The sequence below is a fragment of the Mizuhopecten yessoensis genome, unplaced genomic scaffold (genome assembly GCF_002113885.1).
Source record: "Mizuhopecten yessoensis strain PY_sf001 unplaced genomic scaffold, ASM211388v2 scaffold9973, whole genome shotgun sequence".
Lineage (NCBI taxonomy): Eukaryota > Metazoa > Mollusca > Bivalvia > Pectinida > Pectinidae > Mizuhopecten > Mizuhopecten yessoensis.
This window is the reverse complement of record NW_018408315.1, coordinates 151742-175136: the sequence shown is the minus strand read 5'-3', so window position 1 is coordinate 175136 and position 23395 is coordinate 151742. Positions and strand designations below refer to the sequence as shown.

The 23395-nt window shown below is 37.4% G+C and overlaps 2 protein-coding genes across 2 annotated transcripts in view; both read left to right on the top strand.

The window, feature by feature from the left end:
• The first annotated feature begins 5411 nt into the window (after positions 1 to 5411).
• LOC110459125 (succinyl-CoA:3-ketoacid coenzyme A transferase 1, mitochondrial-like) overlaps positions 5412 to 23395 on the top strand; it is a 36964-nt gene continuing 18980 nt past the window's right edge. The window contains exons 1-5 of the mRNA XM_021511220.1: positions 5412 to 5513; positions 6677 to 6788; positions 8140 to 8273; positions 8629 to 8721; positions 9538 to 9687. Coding sequence (XP_021366895.1) covers positions 5430 to 5513; positions 6677 to 6788; positions 8140 to 8273; positions 8629 to 8721; positions 9538 to 9687 — 573 coding nt within the window. The 5' untranslated portion in view covers positions 5412 to 5429. The remainder of the gene's footprint in view (positions 5514 to 6676; positions 6789 to 8139; positions 8274 to 8628; positions 8722 to 9537; positions 9688 to 23395) is intronic.
• Positions 18821 to 23009, top strand: LOC110459126 (syntaxin-1A-like). Its single transcript, XM_021511221.1, has one exon. The coding sequence runs from the start codon at positions 19349 to 19351 to the stop codon at positions 20255 to 20257; it is 909 nt and encodes a 302-aa protein (XP_021366896.1). The 5' UTR covers positions 18821 to 19348; the 3' UTR covers positions 20258 to 23009.

Genomic DNA, 23395 nt, shown 5'->3' with positions numbered 1-23395 from the left:
TCTTACATCTTCTTTATCCTCCTACTCGCAATGTCATCAGACACTGAACTAAACCCAGGGCCAAGAGCACCCAAATACCCATGCGGAACATGCAACAAAGCCTTCACGTGGTAAACAAATGCTATATGCTGCGACACATGCGATAGACATGGCTAAATAGCACAATTTCATCATACGAATACTTTCCAATAACACAGTACACAGTATATAGAAAAGTCCGCACACCAAACGCAAAAGGACAAAGCCACGGTTGAGTACTACTCGCTATCACAAACAAATACATCTCGCAACAACTTCCATAATTAGAAACAGATAACGAATCCAGTTGGGCAAACAACAAAATGTCAAACTCACATAGCTTCATAGTAGGTGCATACTACAGACCACCATCAGATAAAGGACACTCACTCACAGAACTCGAAATATCCCTGAACAGAATAGGAACACATTTATTAGCGGAGACTTCAACCTCCCACACATAGATTGGTCAAACAACACTACAACACCAGGCAAACCAGACACAACCCTACATCAACGCCTTCTAGACATCATCGACGACACCTCCCTCACCCAAACCATAGACAAACCCACAAGAGGAGAACACATCCTTGACCTAACACTCACAAATCGTACATCCATCATCAATAAACAAGAAATAGTCCCACCGATAGGCAAGGCAGATCACGACATCATATATACAGAAGCAGAGATTAGACTACAAAAACACGCAAACCACCTAGGAACATTAACCTACTACATAACAAAGCAAACTGGGACAACATCAGGAAAGACCTCACTAATCTAAATAACAACTTTCAGGACCTAGAACATCCAAACACAGAAGACCTTTGGGTAAGTTTCAAAACAACACTCCACACATCTACAGAAAAAGAAAATCCAATAAAATCACTAACATATAAACATAGACCACCCTGGATGAACAACTCACTTCGCCGCCTCACAAACAAGTCTAAACGCCTCCACTACAAATCGAGGACAAATCACAAACTTATCCACACATACAAAACAGTAAAAGCTGAAGTGCAAAAACAAACACGCAATGCATACCTTCAATACATTGAGAAGATAATCACAGACCTACCAATAGGCGAACCTGAAGACCCCAACACAAGGAACAAATACAACCCGAAAAAACTCGTCTCTTTCATTAAAACCACAAAAAAAGAAAAAACAGCCACCTCACATCAGACCCAGAAACAAAGGCAAACATACTAAATGAACAGTTCCAATATGCCTTCACACCAGAACCAAACATAACAATACCTGACAAAGGAATATCACCTCATCCACCCATGCCAGATATATATCACATGCCAAGGAGTCGACAAACTACTAAATAACGTTAACCCACACAAAGCAACAGGCCCAGACAATATACACGGCAGAATACTAAAAGAACTCAAGGATATCACAGCACCTATACTTACAAAAATATTCCAAACATCACTCAGTACAGGAACACTTACCAAAGACTGGAAACACGCCAACGTAAACCTCATATACAAAAAAGGAGACAAATACAACCCAACAAGCTACAGACCAATATCACTCACATGTATTGCATGCAAACTCCTAGAACACATCATCACAAGCGCAACCATGAAACACTTAGAAGACAACAAAATACTGCACGACCTACAACATGGCTTCCGCACATCAAGATCTTGCGAAACGCAACTCATTACATTCCTCGCAAAGAACCACAACAACAACAAACAAACAGACATTATCATAATGGATTTTGCCAAAGCCTTCGACAAATTCCCACACAAACACCTTCAGTACAAGCTAAATTATTACGGCATCACCGGAACCACATTAACATGGATAACAGACTTTCTATCACAACGCACTCAAACAGTAGTACTTGAGGGAAAACACTCCGACAAGATCCCAGTAACATCTGGAGTGCCTCAAGGGTCCTGTTTGGGACCAGTCCTCTTCCTCATATACATCAACGACTTTCCCGAATACATATCACACAGTACACTAAGACTTTTTGCAGACGACAGTATACTGTACAAAACAATCAACAACAAAGACGACACGTCAAAACTACAAGCAGGTTTAGATGCAGATAGTAAATGGGAAGAGAACAGGCTCATGAAATTCCATCCAGACAAATGCACCATACTCACTATATCACCAAAACACACACAAATTAAACACCAATACACACTCCATGACCACACACTAGAATATGTTACTTCAAACAAATATCTAGGCATCACACTTCAAAACAACTTAAATGGAACAAACACATTAACAACATCACATCAAATGCAAATAAATCACTAGGCTTTCTGAAACGCATCCTAAAAATAAATTAAAACACACATAAAAGAACATGCATACAAGGCCATCGAAGACCAAAACTCGAATACTGCTCTTCAGTTTGGGACCCACATGATACAAATAACATAAACCAATTAGAAAAAATACAACGAAGAGCAGCACGATATGTCCTAAACAAATACCATAACACAAGCTCAGTCACAGACATGATACATAACTTGCAATGGCCAACCCTAAACACACGCAGAACAAGAACACGCATTATTCTTCTCTACAAAATAATAAACCATTAAGTAGCAATACACACTAACAATCTCATCCCGGCAGACACCAGAACACGTCAAGGACACAACCTTAGTTACAGACATATCTACACGTCCAAAGACACATACAGACACTCATTCTTTCCATACAACATAATACAATGGAACCGCCTTCCCACAAAATTAATTCAAATACACTTGCAGAATTCAGGACATGCACCACATACAACATAATCGAACATATACAAAAACTACAACATAACTTACACTCACTCACTGCTTTTAACCTGTTTTTATCCAATAGCAAATAACAAAAAAAAAAAAAATCAAAAGATTATCACTGTACATAATTAACGCACAACAGCACAACGACCCTACTTCCGTAATCGTCGGTATCGGAGGAAGTCTAACAGATGAAGATGAAGATTAAGTTCAGAAAACACCAAACATCGAAAGATTGCACATCGTGGCTGGGTTTACATATCGGTAATGATTCTAGCTTCAGGAGAACACAAACTCCGTTTTTGTTCTTTAGACAATTTCAAAAAAGTATTCAGAAATTCATTATTGGATAATAATTCTAACCAGGTTCCTTAAATGAGGTTGTTAGAAAACTTACAAAATTTGATCATTTAGCTCTGAAAATACAGGTTTTTAAGAATAAACAAGTTAAAATGGCGGCTCTGATGTGTGAGGGTTATTTCTTTCATGACACATTAGAACACGAACTACTTTTTTTATGAATTATTCAATTTCAAAAAGATCTTCAGATTTGAATTATTTGATAATATTTCTAATCAGATTCTTAAAATGAGGTTGTTAGAAAATTAACAACGTTTGATAATTTAACTCTGAAAATACAGGTTTTTAAGAATAAACAAGCTTAAATGGCGGTAATGGCGGTTTAGATGTGTCTTTCTAATTCATTATTTAAATTCTAAAACATCTTCAGATATTTAATCAAACATAAAAGTTCTAGCCATCTTTTTCAAATAAGGTTTTTACAATACTTGCAAAGTTTGATAATTGAGCTCTGAAAATACATTTTTTTTTAAGAATAAACAAGTTTAAATGGCGGCTGTGATGTGCGAGGGTTAATTCTTTTCATTTCAATTTCAAAAACGTATTAAGATATTACAAAATATTTCTAACCAGCTTCTAATATGAGCGATATATGGCTAGGATATGTGACATGTTGACACGAACTAACGAATACACGATCGAATTCTCACAGGTAACTAACACATTAACCAGACTATCGTCACCAGCTAGGATCGATATCATTTTGCTTCGACATGTGCTTTTAGCTGTCAAACAAACACTCATAGACCAGGTTCCGCGTGATTGCGCAGCCGCAACCCAAGTCTCGCGGCGTATCTTATTTCACTGCCTGAACAATAATTATGATCATGCGTGTTTTTACGAGATCTGCGTGAGTTGCCAATCTCTGTAATATATGCGTCTCTGTTAGAAGTTACATTTATTTTTGAAACACAAAATATACAGCATCATAAGAATCTAAATGTGAATACTTGATTTAAAAAATCTCATAACCGCCCAAATGCCATCCGATTTCTATTTTTTATGAAAAAAAAATCATTTAAAAAAAACCCACATTTTTGTGCTGCCGAAATTAAAAAAAATAAAAATTCAATAGTATTTACATAAAATGACGCTCTGGATAAGTAGACAAAAGAAGGACATTGGTGCAACTAAGCCTGAGTAGATTGAAATCTTTTCTGAATATCTTGGCACTGCTTGGTCATGTATCGCAACAGCAAAACATCCAGAGAAAGTGAGTGTGAGAAAGTACATTGTAAGTGTTATACCTAGATACCAGGACTGGTGGACTCATTTCACACCACCATTGCTAAAGTAAAAAACATATAGTTGATGCGCTTTTTTGATAGCAGGAATATTAAAAATAAAAACTTTCATTTTGTGTACACCTTTAGGCACCTGTCATCACACTATTTATTTCAACACATCCAGTATTTTCTTTGCAAACCATTAGGTTGCGATGGGGATAAGTAAATAATCGAATAAAGTTCGAATAAAACTTGTAAATAATGGATAGTGATAATTGGAGGACGTACAGGGTCTGTGACCCTTTATGATAGATAATTGGAGGACGCACAGGGTCTGGTGACCCTTTATGATAGATAAGTGGAGGGCGTACAGGGTCTGGTGACCCTTTATGACAGAAAATTGTACTAAACATAGAATTGTGTGATCAGAATTAGTTATAAAATTTAAATAAACGCCCTGAACGAATGGCACTATCAAATGTCTTGATAAATTCCACAAAGGAGGCTAATAAAATTTTCAATATTTGTTTTAACGACTACTTTAAGAAAGGCACGTGACGTTTTTTTTAAGTTGTTTTGAAATCAGATACTGATATAATTAGTGGTTTTATTTATTACAGAACGCATGCACAGTGGTAACTATAACGTTAGATTTATGCGATTTAATCTTCCTCAAAGATATTTTTATGGGAAATTGTTATCGTGAAGTTGGTACCCATTGCAAGTAGGATATATAGCTTCGGAGACATATTAAAGGAAATATATAATACGTCTCTGATAGCTTCAAGGGATAACTTGACATGATTTCTTTGGGAAATATATAATACGTCTCTGATAGCTTCAAGGGATAACTTGACATGATTTCTTTGGGAAATATTTTTCATATTTAATATTTTACAGTTATTTGTTTTAGATATCATTTGAAAATCCTGAAATCTAATCCGTGATGTTATCTATAAGTCCGTGATATTACATCCTATTTATCGCTTTAGAGCACTCCAATTGGCCTGTGGGGTTATGTCCCTTTACCAGAACTCTCAACATGGCAGCCAGTTTGCTAAGGTCACTTGTGTCGCCAGTGAAAGTCTGCGGGCGTCAAGCGGGGGTCGTATTTCCTGCAATTAAGGTTTATAAGTTAAATTTGCTTTTGATATCAAACATGTACACCATCATAAGTTGGATAAATAGCGCGTCGAAATACTAAAACGAGTGTCGTGCATTGCCGTCAGATTAGTAAACACGTTCTCTGATTGGCGGATTCTGTCACACCTCCAAAAGTGGAGGATGTCAAATAAATCTGTCTCCAAATATTCTAATAGTAGAAAATGATATTTGTAACCAAATGCATTTTGAGTCTTCTGCATTAATCTAAAATATAACGTAATCATCGATTGCTAACTTATTTTTTCTGGTGGACTTATTCAGTAAATGACACTAGAGTTTTTGCAGGTGGTCCTTCTCGACTTTATGCATGTAGTTACAGTATAGTGATTGCTTCCAAGATTTTAAGAAGAATGCATAAAGAACCAGTATTTACCCTCACAATCATCCTTTTATTTAAATAACCAGAACGTTACTACTATTATTATTATAATTATTATCATTGAAAAAGGCAGACATAAAAACCATGTTACCCCATTATATAGTATGTTTTCTACGAGTAAAACCATAAATTACCCAAATGTTGGCATATTATACATGATTGCCCTTACTGTTAGTGTACTAGGCTTTATTACAGACTTTGATAGCTAATCTAATTCTGTGGTTTTATTAAGTTTGTCATCAATAGTTATGTGTGTTAAAGGACCATAACAACATTTGCTAAAACATGCATTGCTTAAATAAACCCATACCTATTTGAAGTACACTTTTGGTAAATTTAGCCACTAGAATAAAAACTTTCAGCAATTTTCAGACACATTAGATAAAAAGAGGTAGTCCTGGTATGGTACGTATACCCGGTCTGTGGCACACATGTACACATGCACGCATACAAATTAACACACATGAAGGCAGTGCGTCCTTAAATGACCTTAGCTGTTGATGGGATGTTAAACTCTATACGTACCACCAACCAACCCTGTATGGGAAGTGTTTTATTTTTAACAATAAAAATTATACAGTGAATTAATGTATATGTGATATTTATAACCGAAAATTTGACAACCTAAACTTGTCCACACTGTTGGAATTACTTCTTTGCCCCATGTGATATTTATAACTATATACATGTATGACGTATAAGTACACTATTTAGGTAAATTGAAATATCCAATTTTTTTTTTACAGATAAATGTGAAAAGGGATATTAGCACATCACCGAAGAGGAGTGCCATATTCTGTGCTGACGCTGCAGATGCAGTTAAAGACATAACTGATGGGTCAAAGCTGCTGGTGGGAGGTATGGTTTCATAACAAAATCTCCTCACATGGTCACATCAACACTTTGGATTAAGATACTTTTGTATGGTCAAAATGACAAAGTTTATTTATTTCCCATTAACTAACACTCCTGGCCCAAGGTATTTTATTATCACGGCTCACGTTTTTGTTTACCGGTACATTAACACTTTTGCTGGACTTGAATAATTATTGTATGATCACATGTAGATGACAGGTCTGACATGCAAACACATAAATCAAATCCTCATCAGAGGTGACTTTATAGGAGATGCAGATATTATCAATGGAAACTCCTTTTCAATGACCAATATATAAACTCAAGTCATAAGGCTATTTATCTATTAATTTACATGTCATTGTTTTGGCAATTGCAAAATAAATCCCTGTCAGCCATGTGCAACCATTTTTATAGTCCGAATTATTCTGACGTTTTATCGACTTTTTTCATATCGGTCTGTCGTCAATTAACGTCAGAACTCCGGCCCTCTATAATATGCGGGAAATATGCGACCCGCGCCCGGAGCGCACTTCAAACTGATATTTTAGAAACAAATCGTCACTTTCAGACACATATCACACATGGATCGAAAGACCTATTCTTTATGCAATAGGTGGTATCAATAAGATGTTTCAAAGACCATTACGAAAAGCATTTTCCAACGTTTTCTTTACCAACCCATGTTTTTTATGTAAAATTAGGCCATGAGAAATGTCACATGACTTGACGAGATCTCGTGTTACCGAAGGTATTTCCCAACGTTATGACGTAGGCCGGCGAGATTTTAGTCACGTGGCATTGGAAGGCAGAGCTATCAAAAAACTAGAGTAAAACGGAGTAAGTTTGAAAAAATATGTTTTTAGTGATTGTATTAGTTGTTTGAGGCATGTTATGTATGTTCATCTGGTGCATAAAGATTAGATCTTTCGATCCATGTGCGACATGTGTGTGAAAGTGACGATTTGTTTCTAAAATATCAGTTTGAAGAGCGCTCCGGGCGCGGGTCGCATATTTCCCACATATTATAGAGGGCCGGAGTTCTGACGTTAATCCATGACAGACCGATATGAAAAAAGTTGATAAAACGTCAGAATAATTCGGACTACCATTTTTATTGAAGTTTTTCACAGATTTCATAGTTGAAGTGGAATTCAGAATTTCATTTCTTTTCAAATACGAACAAAATAAATATAGAATGATTACTGGGTAAGTATAGATTCTGGAAGTCATTAAATGTTAATTGAGACTACAGCGTATTCCCATTTTGACTATGACAGCAACATATCAATGTACTATAATTATAAGATGTTTCAGGTTTTGATGATTAAGTGTATACTGTTGCATGTTTCAGGTTTTGGACTATGTGGCATCCCGGAGAATCTCATTAATGCTTTACTGAATACCAAGGTGAAGGACTTGACTGTAGTCAGCAACAATGCCGGAGTGGACGACTTTGGCCTTGGACTTCTCCTGAAACAGGGACAGGTTAGAATGCTGTTTCAGATTTTTAATAATAGCTGATGGATCAATCTGATCATTCTGAAAATTTAGCAGTGGAACTAGCCATAATTATTTTAGGACAGGTATTCGTTGTGTTTTTCACTCTCTACAAAAATTGGAAGAGTGTATTCCCTTTACCCACATCAACATTAACCTCTTAGGTCGTGATTTGGGATCTCAGAGAAATCTTGGTAACTGAAAAGTTTTGGACAGGCTGCTCTATGTGTATATAGGGTTTGAGAGGTAACACTGTTAAATCATGAACATGTTCTAGTGGAAGACAAGTAAGACTTTAATGTGTCTTGTTTTTAGAAATTCAGATACGCTCCTGTCATTGCAGGTTCGTAGAATGATATCATCATATGTGGGTGAAAATGCAGAGTTTGAGAGACAATACTTAACAGGAGAACTAGAGGTGGAGCTCACACCACAGGTAAACAATTTTCTATCGGTGATATAAAGCATGATTTAGAACCATATTTATCAAATACCTGTTGAATCTTGTTATAGTAATACAAGCAATGTTCAGACCATGAAATACAACGTTCTGTATTGCACATTTGCAATACGGAATGTTGTATTTACCTACTAGCCGGAACTACTTTTTATGGGAATCCCCTTTTCATGGCGAACTAAAAAGTTTATAAAATATTTGTAGCGATCTCTACCAAATACGGAAGGTATGTGATAAAATCAAGACCACACACTTGTGTTTGTCTAACGAATCAGAGAGCACTCATTTATGCGCGGACGTATGTATTCACTCGTGCGCGAAGCGCACTCGTGAATATATTTGTCCGCACAATAAACTCATGCTTTCTGATTCGTTACAAAAACACAAGTGTGTGGTCTTGCATATTTATACTCTTGGCAAAAACAAAGCCATACTGATATCCTCTAGCCTGAAAATAAAATCTATAGGACCAAAATGTTTAACAACTATTAATAAAAAGAAGATCATTGTACTAATGTGTTGCAGTAAAGTTTGCTTCAAAGATTTCCCGCCGGGTAAAATATAATCATTGCAATATCTTTTTAATGTTGTTGTAGTATTTATTTCAATTGACATATAACATGTATATATGAAGTATTTTATGTTAATGAAAACTAATTTCAGAGTGAAAGCTGCAAACTTTAGTTTGTTAATTGTCTTCAAAACTGTTCACTACAATGAAACAACATAAACATTATGTTTGTATTGAGAATGCTGTCTGGAAGTTCTGTTATAGTTATATTAATTACATTGTAGGGAACTCTAGCAGAGAGGATAAGAGCAGGAGGGGCAGGTATCCCTGCCTTCTTTACTCCCACTGGCTATGGAACATTGATAGAGATGGGCGGGGCTCCCATCAAATATGATGGCAAGGGAAATGTTAGCTTGGCCAGTGGCCCAAGGGAGGTAAGTCATCCACAATTTGGCTAATCATACAAGGATTGATATACTCATTGGTTCTTTACACTAGGCACTGAATAACCTCTCCAAGGGTCAGCTAGTATGTGCATTTCAACTTGGAAAGCAACCTGTCAGCAATCAATATTAAGCCACTGTAACTTATTTTCGGTAGCAACTTTTTTTTACAACTGGATTCAGTGACGCAGTCAATAAATGGAAACTTTAATTTAAAAGAATATCAAAAAATGTTAGGCAGTCAGTAATTTTCTTTTTTTTAAATAAATACCTTATTCAGATGACGCAATCATTCTTTATAATTGATAAATCTGGTATAAAAACAAACTTGGTCTTGGTTTAAATTTACTTTTCTTTGATTTTACATCCATTACTACTTTGATTTCTTGAAATCAAGTTGATCTGTTTGATTGATTTGTAAATCAGATCTCAAGAAATGGGCTCCTTACTTATACCCGGTGGGGGAAGATCTCCCACATATTGGGCTCCTTACTTATACCAGGTGGGGGAAGATCTCTCACCTATTGGGCTCCTTACTTATACCTGGTGGGGGAAGATCTCCCACAAATTGGGCTCCTTACTTATACCTGGTGGGGGAAGATCTCCCACAAATTGGGCTCCTTACTTATACACTGTGGGGGAAGATCTCCCACAAATTGGGCTCCTTACTTATACACTGTGGGGGAAGATCTCCCACATACTGGGCTCCTTTCTTATACCCGGTGGGGGAATATCTCCCGCATATTGGGCTCCTTACTTATACCAGGTGGGGGAAGGTCTCTCACATATTGGGCTCCTTACATATACCCGGTGGGGGAAGATCTCACACATATTGGGCTCCTTACATATACCCGGTGGGGGAAGATCTTCCACATATGCGGCTCCTTACTTATACCCGGAGGAGGAAGATCTCCCACATATTGGGCTCCGTACTTATACCTGGTGGGGGAAGATCTCCCACAAATTGGGCTCCTTACTTATATCCGGTGGGGGAAGATCTCCCACAAATTGGGCTCCTTACTTATACACTGTGGGGGAAGATCTCCCACAAATTGGGCTCCTTACTTATACCCGGAGGAGGAAGATCTCCCACATATTGGGCTCATTACTTATACCCGGTGGGGGAAGATCCCCCACATATTGGGCTCCTTTCTTATACCCGGTGGGGGAAGATCTCCCACAAATTGGGCTCCTTACTTATACCCGGCGGGGGAAGATCTCTCACATATTCGGCTCCTTACTTATCCCCGGTGGGGGAAGATCTCTCACATATTGGGCTACCTACTTATTCCCGGTGGGGGAAGATCTCACACATAGTGGGCTCTTTAAGTGGCTTAGAGGTTGGCAATTATTACATCTCCCACATATTGGGCTACCTACTTATACCCGGTGGGGGAATATCTCCCGCATATTGGGCTCCTTACTTATACCCGGTGGGGGAAGATCTCTCACATATTGGGCTCCTTACTTATACCCGGTGGGGGAAGATCTTCCACATATTCGGCTCCTTACTTATACCCGGTTGGGGAAAATCTCCCACATATTGGGCTCCTTACTTATACCCGGTTGGGGAAAATCTCCCACATATTGGGCTCCTTACTTATACCTGGTGGGGGTAGATCTCCCACACAATGGGATCCTTACTTATACCCGGTTGGGGAAAATCTCCCACATATTGGGCTCCTTACTTATACCCGGTGGGGGGAGATCTCCCACATATTGGGCTACCTACTTATACCAGGTGGGGGAAGATCTCTCACATATTCGGCTCCTTACTTATACCCGGTGGGGGAAGAGCTCCCACATATTGCGCTCCCTACTTATATCCGGTGGGGGAAGATCTCACACATATTGGGCAACTTACTTATACCTGGTGGGGGAAGATCTCCCACACATTGGGCTCCTTACTTATACCCGGTGGGGAAAGATCTTCCACATATTCGGCTCCTTACTTATACCCGGTGGGGGAAGAGCTCCCACATACTGGGCTACCTACTTATACCCGGTGGGGGAAGAGCTCCCACATATTGCGCTCCCTACTTATACCCGGTGGGGGAAGATCTCACACATATTGGGCTCCTTACTTATACCTGGTGGGGGAAGATCTCCCACATATTGGGCTCCTTACTTATACCTGGTTGGGGAAGATCTCCCACATATTGGGCTACCTACTTATACCCGGTGGGGGAAGATCTCACACATAGTGGGCTCTTTAAGTGGCTTAGAGGTTGGCAATTATTACAAGTAACATAAACTATTGTGTGATAAGAATTTAAAATGCTGTATTTGCCATGTTTGTCAGTCACTTCAGTTTGTAAAATCTGTTGTTTTCTGCTATTATGTGCCTTAATGTTGCCATGCTTTACCAAGTGGCTGTAATAGATTGTCAAAAGGAGATATGTTTTTATTGAGGAAGTCATAAAAAATACATATAAGGTCTAGAGAATAATCTTTGTTTCTTTGTAAATGCTAGTTGTTTGATACAGTTCGATGAATACTTTAATAAGATATGATTTTTTTTAATTATATGAAAGAATGGAACTCATACGGAGCAACTTACAAACTGTTTGTTTTATCACACTTATTTTAAGTTTAAAGTTAAGTAATTTGACAGTTTAATATACCTGTCACTAAATTGCAAGCATCTTGAGCTTCCCAAAGACATGTCAAACTAAGTCAAATACAGTCAGTTAAGGATTGAGCTCTCTTGAAGGACCCCTGTGGCAAACTAAATATCAAGTTTGATCATTAAGGATTAAGCTCTCTTGAAGGACCCCTGTGGCAAACTAAATATCAAGTTTAATCATTAAGGATTGAGCTCCCCAAAGACATGTGAAACTAATATAAGTCAATTTCTTCCATAATGTAAGATTTAAAATCTTTGATATAGTGATGTAATTACTTGTGTCATTTGCACAGGGTTTTTTTTGAGGCAGAAAATGTTCTAGTAAAGAAGGTAGCATACCAGAAATGTTAATGTTAAAATAGTGAAAACACTATCACAAATTGTTATTTTTGAACTCTTACCCTCTGGCCATTACACTTTCTCTGGGACAGAATATCAAGTCTATCTTTTTCCGAAATAACTGACTTTCACCACCTCTTCCATATTCTGATAGAGAGGTTGATTGAACAATTCTAAATCATATTAAAAAAATAAATTAAGTAAAGACACACAACATTGAGTTGTATCCTGATCGAGAGACGTGTTTTTGAAATCATTGGTCAAATAAAGATGAACTTATGGTTTGCTTTCTGTATCTCAGCGTGCACTTTTTAATAAGCTGGTCTGGAAAGAGTCACGTGTGTTTATATTACTACACTAGAACTGCAATATAGAAACCCTTTTTTCGTGAAAAATGAAATCAGGACATTTACGTTGATATTATATATAAACATGGTAATGATATTAATGTCCCAGTCACACATTCACGGATGCGCCGCTGGATTAGCCATGGATACGATCCGGCATCATTCGTGGCAATCAGCAGTGGTCCGTATTGTATCCTTGGTCATTCATAGTAGTATTTGTATATGTGACAATTCCTTAACATGTTCAAAAATTTACCACCGATCAGACAACTGTAGTACATCCTTACTGATCCGTAGTAGATCCCCGGCCTCGGTATGGTTAGCTACGGTGAACTACATACTTGTACTAACCCGTACTAAGATTTGAATTAAGTTGTGGAATGAACACGCGAGCGCAGGAGTTTGAAGACGGATTGCTTACCGTGGCAGGTTCGTGGCACTCCGTGCGAGTTCATACTAATCCGTGCCAGACTATTCGTGCTAATCCGTGCCAGACTATTCGTCCTAATCTGTACTAAAATTGTAGCGAACCGTTGTTAATCTGCAGTGCATACACCATGACACGTGTCATTCCGTACTAAACCGCACCGAACAGTTGTCAACTACCCCCTATCTGTAGTCAAACCGTACTGCATCCGTAGCGGACCACTGATATAGATTTTTCCAGGGTCATCCGTGAATTTCTATTTAGTGGATCCGGCAAGACCGTCTGTTAATGTGTGACCGGGGTATTAAGCAACAAATATACATACAGTCCATTATGCACATTTTCACAAGTATCCTTATTTACTGTGTGTATGATGTCTACCAGTCAGGTATCTTGAATTACGTAAAATGCATGCAATAGGAAACGAAATGTGCTATGGTCCAGTGATTTGAACCCAGGACCTCTGAACTCTAGACTGTCGACGCTCTGCAAATTGAGCTACCTGGTCGCTGGCGATTGACCCAGTCCAGTTCCACTACATGCACTTAATAAATGAATTGTAAATGTGATACAAATCATCTATGGTGTAATGAATGGATGTATACAAACCATCTATGGTGTAACGAATGGATGTATACAAATCATTTATGGTGTAATGAATGGATGTATACAAGTCATCTATGGTGTATGGAACTTAATTAATAATAAATATTAGTTACATATGTATTTGATTTACTTCATTTAAGCTGACTGGGCACTTAAAATATATCTTTATGATAACCCTCCTTGATAATTTTCATGTTTGAAAACAAAATCATTTTCTGTTTTGGGGGATTGGCAACACTGAATCTCCCCCACCAGGGTCCTGTCCTGGACCCACTGGGGGCTCAGACCCCTCACCTGAGGTTACACATATTTTTGGCTCTATAGCTACGTATCTGAATTTCTCATCACACTGAACTCACTTGGTCGTCCTATGAATATGAATTAAGAGTAAGTCTGAAGGACCATGGTGAGCTTATGCCATACCGCAGCATCCGTCGTTCATCGTCCGTCATCTTTTCCTTTAAAATGCTACTTGTCCTGAACGGCCCAGTAGATTTGGACTAAATTTGGTCTGGAGCATCCTTAGGCCGAGGGGACTAAATTTTGTATAAATGGTGGGTCTGGCCCCCCTGGGGGCTGAGGGGGGGGGGGGGGAGCCCAATAGGGGAAATATAGCAAATTCTTCTTTAAAATACTTCTTCTTCTGTAGGAATGACAGGATTTGGTCCATATTTGGTGTGGATCATCCTTGGGTAAAAGGGAACCGTTGTTGTATAAAACAGTGGGTCAGGCCCCCTAGGGGCTGAGGGATGGGGCCTTATAGGGGGAATATAGCAAATTCTTTAAAATCCTTCATCTTCTGTAGGAATGAAAGGATTTGGTCCATATATTGTTTGGATCCTCATTGGGTAAAGGGGAACCAATTTTGTATAAACCGTGGGTCTGGCCCCCCTGTGGCTGAGGGGCAGGGTCCAATGTAGGAAATATAGCAAATTCTTTAAAATCCTTCTTCTTCTTTAGGAATGAAAGGATTTGTTCCATATTTGGTGTGGAGCATCCTTGGGCCAAGGGTACTCAAATTTGTATAAGCAGTGAGAGTGGTCTCCAGGGGGGCAGAAGGGCGTGGCCCAATAAGGGAAATAGAGGTAAACCTTTAAAATCCTTCTTCTTCCATAGGGATGAAGGGATTTCTTCCCAATTTGGTCTAGAGGATCTTTGGTAAAAGGGACTCAAGTTTGTATAAACAGTGAGTGTGGCCCCCTTGGGGCAGAAGGGCAGGGCCCAATAGGGGAAACATAGCAAATTCTTCAAATACCTTCTGCTTGCGTACGAATGACAGGATTTTATCCAAATTTGGTATGAAGAAGAACCAATTTTATATAAACGGTGTGTTTATCCTTATTTGGTCTGTAGCATCCTTGGGCCAATTAAGGGGACTCAAATTTGTATAAGCAGGGGGTGTGGTCTCCCAGGGGGCAGAAGGGCGGGGCCCAATAGGAGAAATAGAGGTAAAACCATTAAAATCCTTCTTCGACCATCGGGATTAAGGGATTTTATCCTAATTTAGTCTGGAGAATCCTTGGGCCAAGGGAACTCAATTTTGTATATATGGTGGGTATAACCCCCCCCCTAGGGGCATAGGGGTGGGGCGATCTGTTTGAAGTTTGTTATCGCTATATCTCAAGTACTTGATGGATCTTTCTGAAATTTCATATGTACTTACAGCACCTACCATGGAGTGCTATAACTTTACTTCATACCAATTGTTATAAACATATTCAGGTGAGCGATACAGGCTCTCTGGGCCTCTTGTTTATCAGATTAATGAATTAGCTAGGTCTCAATGTTGGATCAGTCTAGCTAAAACAAATCTTCAGGTTGAGTTTCATAAAAATCTTATATAAAAATGAAACAAAGATCCTTTATATTGCATTAGGAAGAATGTTCTTTGTTCTGTATTTAGAAGACACAAGACATTTTAAATTTAAATGAATTTACAATGTATTTAGACCACTTAGCCCTAGAATATTAAATTATTTAGAAAACATTGGCTCTTATAATTTTGATCACTCGGACATCTCATTCTTGAGTTCTCAAATTAGGGGGAGATAATTGCAGGCCACCATCCCCTCTCTATTTTATGAAAAATATTCTTCATCAAGAGTTGGGGGCTGGTAGCCTGTGTAATATTTTCTTGTCTCACCATAATACTATTGCATTTTATTTACATTTACTGATATTTAATTCCTCAATAATAGCAATATAGAAACACAATCTATCACATACAGTAATAATGTATGATGTACATAAGTACATTTTTAGCCAACCATCATCTGATGGTGGGCTATTCAAATCACCCTACATCCGTGGTCCGTCGTCCTTCCTTAAACAATTCTTGTTCTCGCTATTTCTCCAGAAGTACCGGAGGGATCTTTCTCAAATTTTGTATGTAGGTTTCCCTTGGTCCTAAGCTGTGCAGGGCAACTTTTGAGACTGATCGTATAAACAACATGGCCGACAGGCAGCCATCTTGGATTTTGATATTGAAACTTTGTTATGGCTATTTCTCAAGAAGCACCAGAGGGATCTTTCTCAAATTTGATATGTAGGTTCCCCTTGATCCTTATAGCTGTGCAGGGCAATTTTTGTTTGAGACTGATCGGATAAACAACATGGCCGACAGGCAGCAATATTGGATTTTGATAGTGAAAGTTTGTTATCGATATTTCTCAAGAAGTACAAAAGGGATCTTTCTCAAATTTTATTTGTAGGTTCCCCTTGGTCCTTAGCTGTGCAGGGCATTTTTTTTGAGACTTATCGGATAAACAACATGGCTGACAGGCAGCCATCTTTGATTTTGATATTGAAAGTTTGTTATCGCTATTTCTCGGGAAGCATCAGAGGGATCTTTCTCAAATTTTTATATATAGGTTCCCCTTGGCCCTTGGATGTGCAGGGCAACTTTTGAGACTGATCGTATAAACAACATGGCCGACAGGCAGCCATCTAGGGTTTTGATAGTGTAGGAACTAGAGGGATCTTTCTTAAATTTGATATGTAGGTTCCCCTTGGTCCTAGCTGTGCAGGGCAATTTTAGAGACTGATCGGATAAACAACATGGCCGACAGGCAGCCATCTTGGATTTTGATAGTGAAAATTTGTTATTGCTATTTCTCGGAAAGTACGGGAGGGATCTTTCTCAAATTTTAAATTTAGCTTCCACTTGATCCCTCGTTGTGCATGTTATATTTTGAGACTGATCATAAAAACAAAATGGATTTAAAGAACTAAACAGATCTTTCTCATATTGCAATGATCGATTCTATTTCTTTCACATTAAGTACTGAACTAGTAAATATGTGAAATGACAAACTCACTTTGAAGGTTGGCTTTCATACACATCAGTATTAAGTTTAGATCAAAAGTTACCTCAAGGTGCATTTACTGTTGACATGACTCTATCAAACAGATTAGAGGAAAGAAGAGAAAAGATAGAACTGACAAAGAACTAATGGAGATGGTACAAAGGTGGGCGCCAAGATCCCTCTGGGATCTCTTGTTGTTATTATAAATTGTTTTAGATCAACGATGTATAATATAACCTGATTTATTACCTCGCAATATATTCATAAAAGACTGAAAGAAGAGGACACAAATGGATTCAAACAGGTTTAAGATGTGGGACTATATGATTCAAAAGATGAGTTTTAAAAAGTGTGAAAAACTCATCAATGACTTATGGGTTTTTACTGGTGAAAGAAGATCTATAAATACTGTAAATCTGACGAGGGTGCTACTCTATACATTTCCTGGACAAGTATTACCAAAGCATCATCAGTACAACTATATAACATTAATTATAGGGATTGATCATAACTGCATGGTCATGATTAACATTTCTATATATTGTAAAATTTTGGAAAAATATGAAAAAGAAGTTTTTGACATAAATTAAAGAACATGTACAATGGCATGCAAATGAAATCTGCTTATAATTAATAAAATTTAATTAATTTATCTGTTTTCTGTACATAGTATATACTATAAGTCACAAGTGTTTTCAATATCTCCTAGATTGTCGACATCGCAATATTTATCTCTGATTCCTCCTATGGAGGACCTCGCAATTCGTGCTCACTCAAGCACGAAATATTTGATGTTTTCAGATTGTGTTGAAGGTATTTCCTTACAAACACACACACAATACAGTGTAGAGGAACTGAATGGGACTTGATGTTGTAAATGTATACACCTGAGGCACCTTTCAAAATCTTTACCTGTTGGCCTCATATAAAATCGTCTACCTGTACCTGTAGGTGTGACAGAACTTGTGCTTTAAGATTAATTATAAGCTTTAGACTACAGCAAATACAAAATACCTAGTTAAAACATGAGGTACAGGTTGGTGTAATTGTTTGAAAAGCTTGCAACAACATGATTTCAAGGTTGAATTTACTTAGAAAAAAACAATCTCCTTATACCTGAGTTTTGGTTCTCCCTATACCTGAGTTTTTATTTTAGCTGTCATATAGGTACTAGCTAGTGTTTGAACTAGGCATTCGTTTTTGTAGATTATCTATTTTGGAAAAGGAGATGTACAAATGTACATATAGCATATGGTCCCTTTCTAGGACATACCTGTGCCTTAGTTAGTACTAAAGTATCACAATACAGTTTGCCATTGATAATTTATCCCTCGTTGACACAGTTGTATACATAAATATATGTATGCATACATATCAATGTACCTAAAGCTCAAGTGTGTTCTGATATACAGAGACATGTGATAGTGACATGTTGATGTACTCAGGGCTTAGTATATAGCTCTCCTTATAAGTGTGAGGTAGCGCCATGCAGACATCTGTACAGGCTTGTGTTATTGTTAGGTCAGGCCATTGTCATACTTCCTCTGCTGGATAATAGTTTTTTAAGGAAATTTACTACAGCTTGGATTTATTTACAAGATTATAATTTGAACTCATTGAAGCGAGATTAATTTCCCCACCTGGGGCCTCAACTGCTGTGACTCAGTGTAAGTTTGCCTGGAGTATATATATACTTGTGTTACAACTACTAGTCTGGTCAGACATGTAGGGAAAAGCCCAAGTGTGTTCTCATGTCTAATTCTGGCTGATTACTACAATAAGGAGTCACCGATACAGTCATCAGCGAGGTGTACTCACTTCTGTTTGTCTACAATTCTCCTATCAATTTCCGACAACTTACCAGGTAATACTGCAGATAACCGAAACAACAGGTGGATCCAGGTAATGGCCTGATATCATTACGCATCGCTCCAAGTATAGAAGTGACATACAACTTACCACCTGGACTATATAAGGATCGTGTTTACCTGCAGTGTCCATCATGGTCAAGGATAGGCTACAGGAGATGAAAAAGAAACACGAAGAGTTTGAAAGTGAAGATTTGAAAAAGAAACGCAAGAAAAAGGAAAAAGAAACCATGGAAACTACAATAGCAGGATTCCAAGATAAAGTCCACGGTATTGAAGAAAGACTAAAAAGCTTAAAGAAAGAGGCTGATGATGTGAAAAAGTTACAAAGTAATTTGTATTGTTCACCATTTGTAACTTCGAAGGACTTACAGAAGATGGAACACATGTCTGACCAGATTCTGACTGATTCAATACGCATTCGAAAAGATATTGAGTTATTAGCTGCTGAAACAACGACAGAATCACAAAAGGCATCCCTGATAACTTCTGGTACACATCAAAGAGTTCATGTGACTCAGATTGACCGATTATCACAGGAACTGAAAACGACCACTCACGATTTTGCTGGAAATCAAGCAGATTACTTGGATAAAACAAAAGCAAGATTTAAACGTCAGATGCAGATTGTAACTAATGGGAATGAACCAGACAATATTGACATGAATTTCCAAAACCAGGCCATGTTTACTGGGGGATTCTTGATGGAAATGCAAAAAGCTAAGGGAGATTTACAAGTTCTACAGGAGCGCGAAGAAGTTCTACATGACATTGAAGGTCAGATTCATGAGGTCAACAAACTATTTAAGGAAATGCATGTGTTAGTGGCAGACCAAGGGGAGACAATTGATACCATAGAAAATCATGTGGAACGTACTGTGGCTGATATCGAATCAGGAAAGAAAGACTTAGGTGAAGCTGAGAAAAATCAGAAAAAGTTTCGAAAGAAAAAGTGCATATGCATCATAATATTAGTCATAGTCATTGCAATTATCATCGGAATTGTGGCAGCCATTATTGCCCAAAGTACAGGTGGAGATTAACGGTGACCAATTATTACATGGGAAGATGGATTAATAGCTTGAAGACATTCTTTGGGATGTATTAATAGCATTTATTTATCCTTTTAGATCATTTCAGATTTTTTTTAGAGTTGTTGCAATTAAGTTAGCTTTTACAGCTGAGAAAGCATAATACTGATGTTGGAAGCATGTCTAGTGTGTGTACAGTGTGTATAAGTATTTTTGTTTAGCATATCAATGTATACATGAATAAGCGGTGTGTGCATGCTTGTGTGGTGTGTGTATGCATGAGCATTTGTGGTGTGTGTAAGTCAGCATTTTTTTATCATTTATTGCAAGTGAGCATGCATGTTAATTGTGCTTGAGAATGTATGATGATGTGTGTGAAAATGTATAATTTGTGTGAGCATGCATGGTACGTGATACGTTGCGTGGAGGCATGCTTGATGTTGCATTTAAGGATTGACCTTCATTTTGACTGCGTTCATACTACCGTATACGCAGTCAAACTGAATATTGTATTATATTGGTACAAAGCCTCCGTAACCTGTGTAAATCCAAACAAATGAACAGCCTACAGCCTGCGAGCAGCGATGGATCTCCAACGTTACCATTATGACGTCACAATGTAAATTACGTCATCAATAGGAAACAATGGTCTCCAAGGAATCTCACTGCGTATGCGGTAATGTATACGCAGTCACGGTTTACACAGCTTCAATGGGAGCGAATGTAAATATATGAGTATGTATCATACATATTGCTGTGAATGATGATTCCTAGTTTAAGATTGACAAGTAATTTAGGATTTTCTGAAAGATGCTGATGTGATGGAGTCGGTTTTATTTACTTTTAAAAGGATTATTTTGTTGCAAGGCAATTATCTAGCTTATAAATTGTGATTTTTTTAAACAAACCAACTGTATTGTTAAATAAATATATTTTATTACTCAGAATCAAGTGACAGCAAAACTTTTTAAACTTATGGTCAGTCTTCAGCAGGATATATGCCTTAATCATGCAGTGCGTATATTAAATATACCACCATAAGCTGTCAAAATGTAAGTTAAAAAGTCTTGTTTTGAGTAATGCAGTACATTCATCTATCTATGTAAAATCTTGAACAAGACAACAACCTATATTATAGAAGTTACAGTACTTTTTGACCAAGTTATTAATAGTAAGGTGATATTTGTGTAAAATCAAAAACATTACCTTATCTAGTTTACCCGGTATTACAGCTGTGCAGGTTATAGCAGAATTTCTACTGATACTGCGCTTATAAAGTGTTGAATACAAGTATAAATTACAGTATTTCTTTCACAGGTATACATTGAACCCCTTAAAAGATCCACTCAAAACAGTAAAAATACCTGTAATATGAAACAGCTAGAATATACTTACGCATAAATTATATCCTGAAATATAAACAAATCAGGTAAATGGAGAAATAATGTGACATTAATTTGGAATGGTTATATAGAGGTTCCCAAACAATTGATGGTTGGTTGTCACGTTTAACTTACTTGAATAAGTTGTTAATTTTCAAATTGTATATTGACACAAGTTTACCAAGTGTCTTTAACTTTGAAAATTAACCAATGTGAGTTAAATAAACATGATAATCAACCATCATTGTTTAGATATTATATCTAGAAAACCATGTTTCTCCAGTGAAAATAAATCATTCCTTTTTCCGATTGGGGACACATTTGCCATGAATTATGATGTCACAACGGGAAATGACGTTACAAAGCATTATTATTTACTTGACATGATAATTTTAAGTTTGACAGATAACATCATGTCCAGTGTGTTACCCACTAGTGGGTACCCAAAAACGTTAACCAACTCCTAGCAGGTTTATCCAATGAGTTGGAAGTGAGAAAACCTAGAGTGATATTGGGGAAAATTGGTGTCGGTGCTTTCGTTTAGGTCAGGATATAGGATTTACTGTAGTTCCAACATCATCATCAAATAAGTATTAGGATTTAACATGGAACTTAATTGGTTTGCTTTTTACTAGATCTATTGGACAAAATGCAGTCACAGTAATAATGTGAAAAGGTTGATATTTACTGAAGGGCCTAAATGAACAATAGGCACATGCATGTACACAGCAATACTTTGGTTTTCAAAAAAAGTTCTATAGAAATTATTGAATGTTATGGAAGATTGCCATATCATTGAAAGAAAAGCATTGCATATGTATTAAATTACATTTTGTGGAAAGTATTTTTTTCTTAAGGATACCCAATACCTCTACACAAACATCTTTTGATCTATAGTTGAAACATATCTTGGCTAAAAATTACAAACTGAGGAAAAAACGTGTTGGAAAAGAAGGTGCAGCTTTAAGTGTGGAAAACATTAAGGTGCATGTAGTATATGAAAGTAATTTACATAAAATGTGTGTACTGGTCATGAGTGTTGTGGGTGCTGGAGGGTTATGAGTGTTGGAGAGTTGTGGGTGTTGGAGGATTGTGAGTGTTGGAGGGTTGTGGGTGTAATTTACTGTAATTATAGTAATATGAGAATTGTTATTCCTGTGGTGAGAAGTTGTGTGTGTGTTCAGGATATGTCATTGTACAGATGTAGAACTTTATAGAAATAAATACTCTATGCAGTATGTCAAATCCTCCAGAGACTTACAATACAAAAATCTTTTTCTGCTACTCATTGTATTATTCTTATTTGCAATAGATAGGTTGATCATTTTTGCTGTTACATGTATTTTGTATGTTAACTGAATAAAATATAGATAACTGCTCAATTCATTCATGGTTAGATAATTCTTATCTCCGTTATCACTGATAATGAACTGCTATGAAATATAGGGTCAGTATCTTTATCACAGCTAGCATGCTCTGCCGTGTGGTTTAGATTTGGAGCATTTCTCAGCATCTGAAACCCATTGATGTGGTGAACGTGGGTTTGACACCCAACATCAGGGCCAACTAGATGTACTGGTTCCCTAAACAGTGTCTCAATATAATTGACATTTATGAATACAAGGTACCAATATAGTTCCATTTCATGTTTCCACTGAAATTTATTTTATATGTTTGTTTCATATGCTCTTAAAAGATTTTAATTATCTCGTAAGTATGTCAAGTTTCAGTGATCACTTCAGTGTTAAAGTCAGCAGCTAAAGGTTAA

What these genes read in the sequence shown, in the direction of transcription:
- LOC110459126 (XM_021511221.1), top strand. Translation starts at nt 19,349, where the DNA reads ATGGTCAAGGATAGGCTACAGGAGATGAAAAAGAAACACGAAGAGTTT.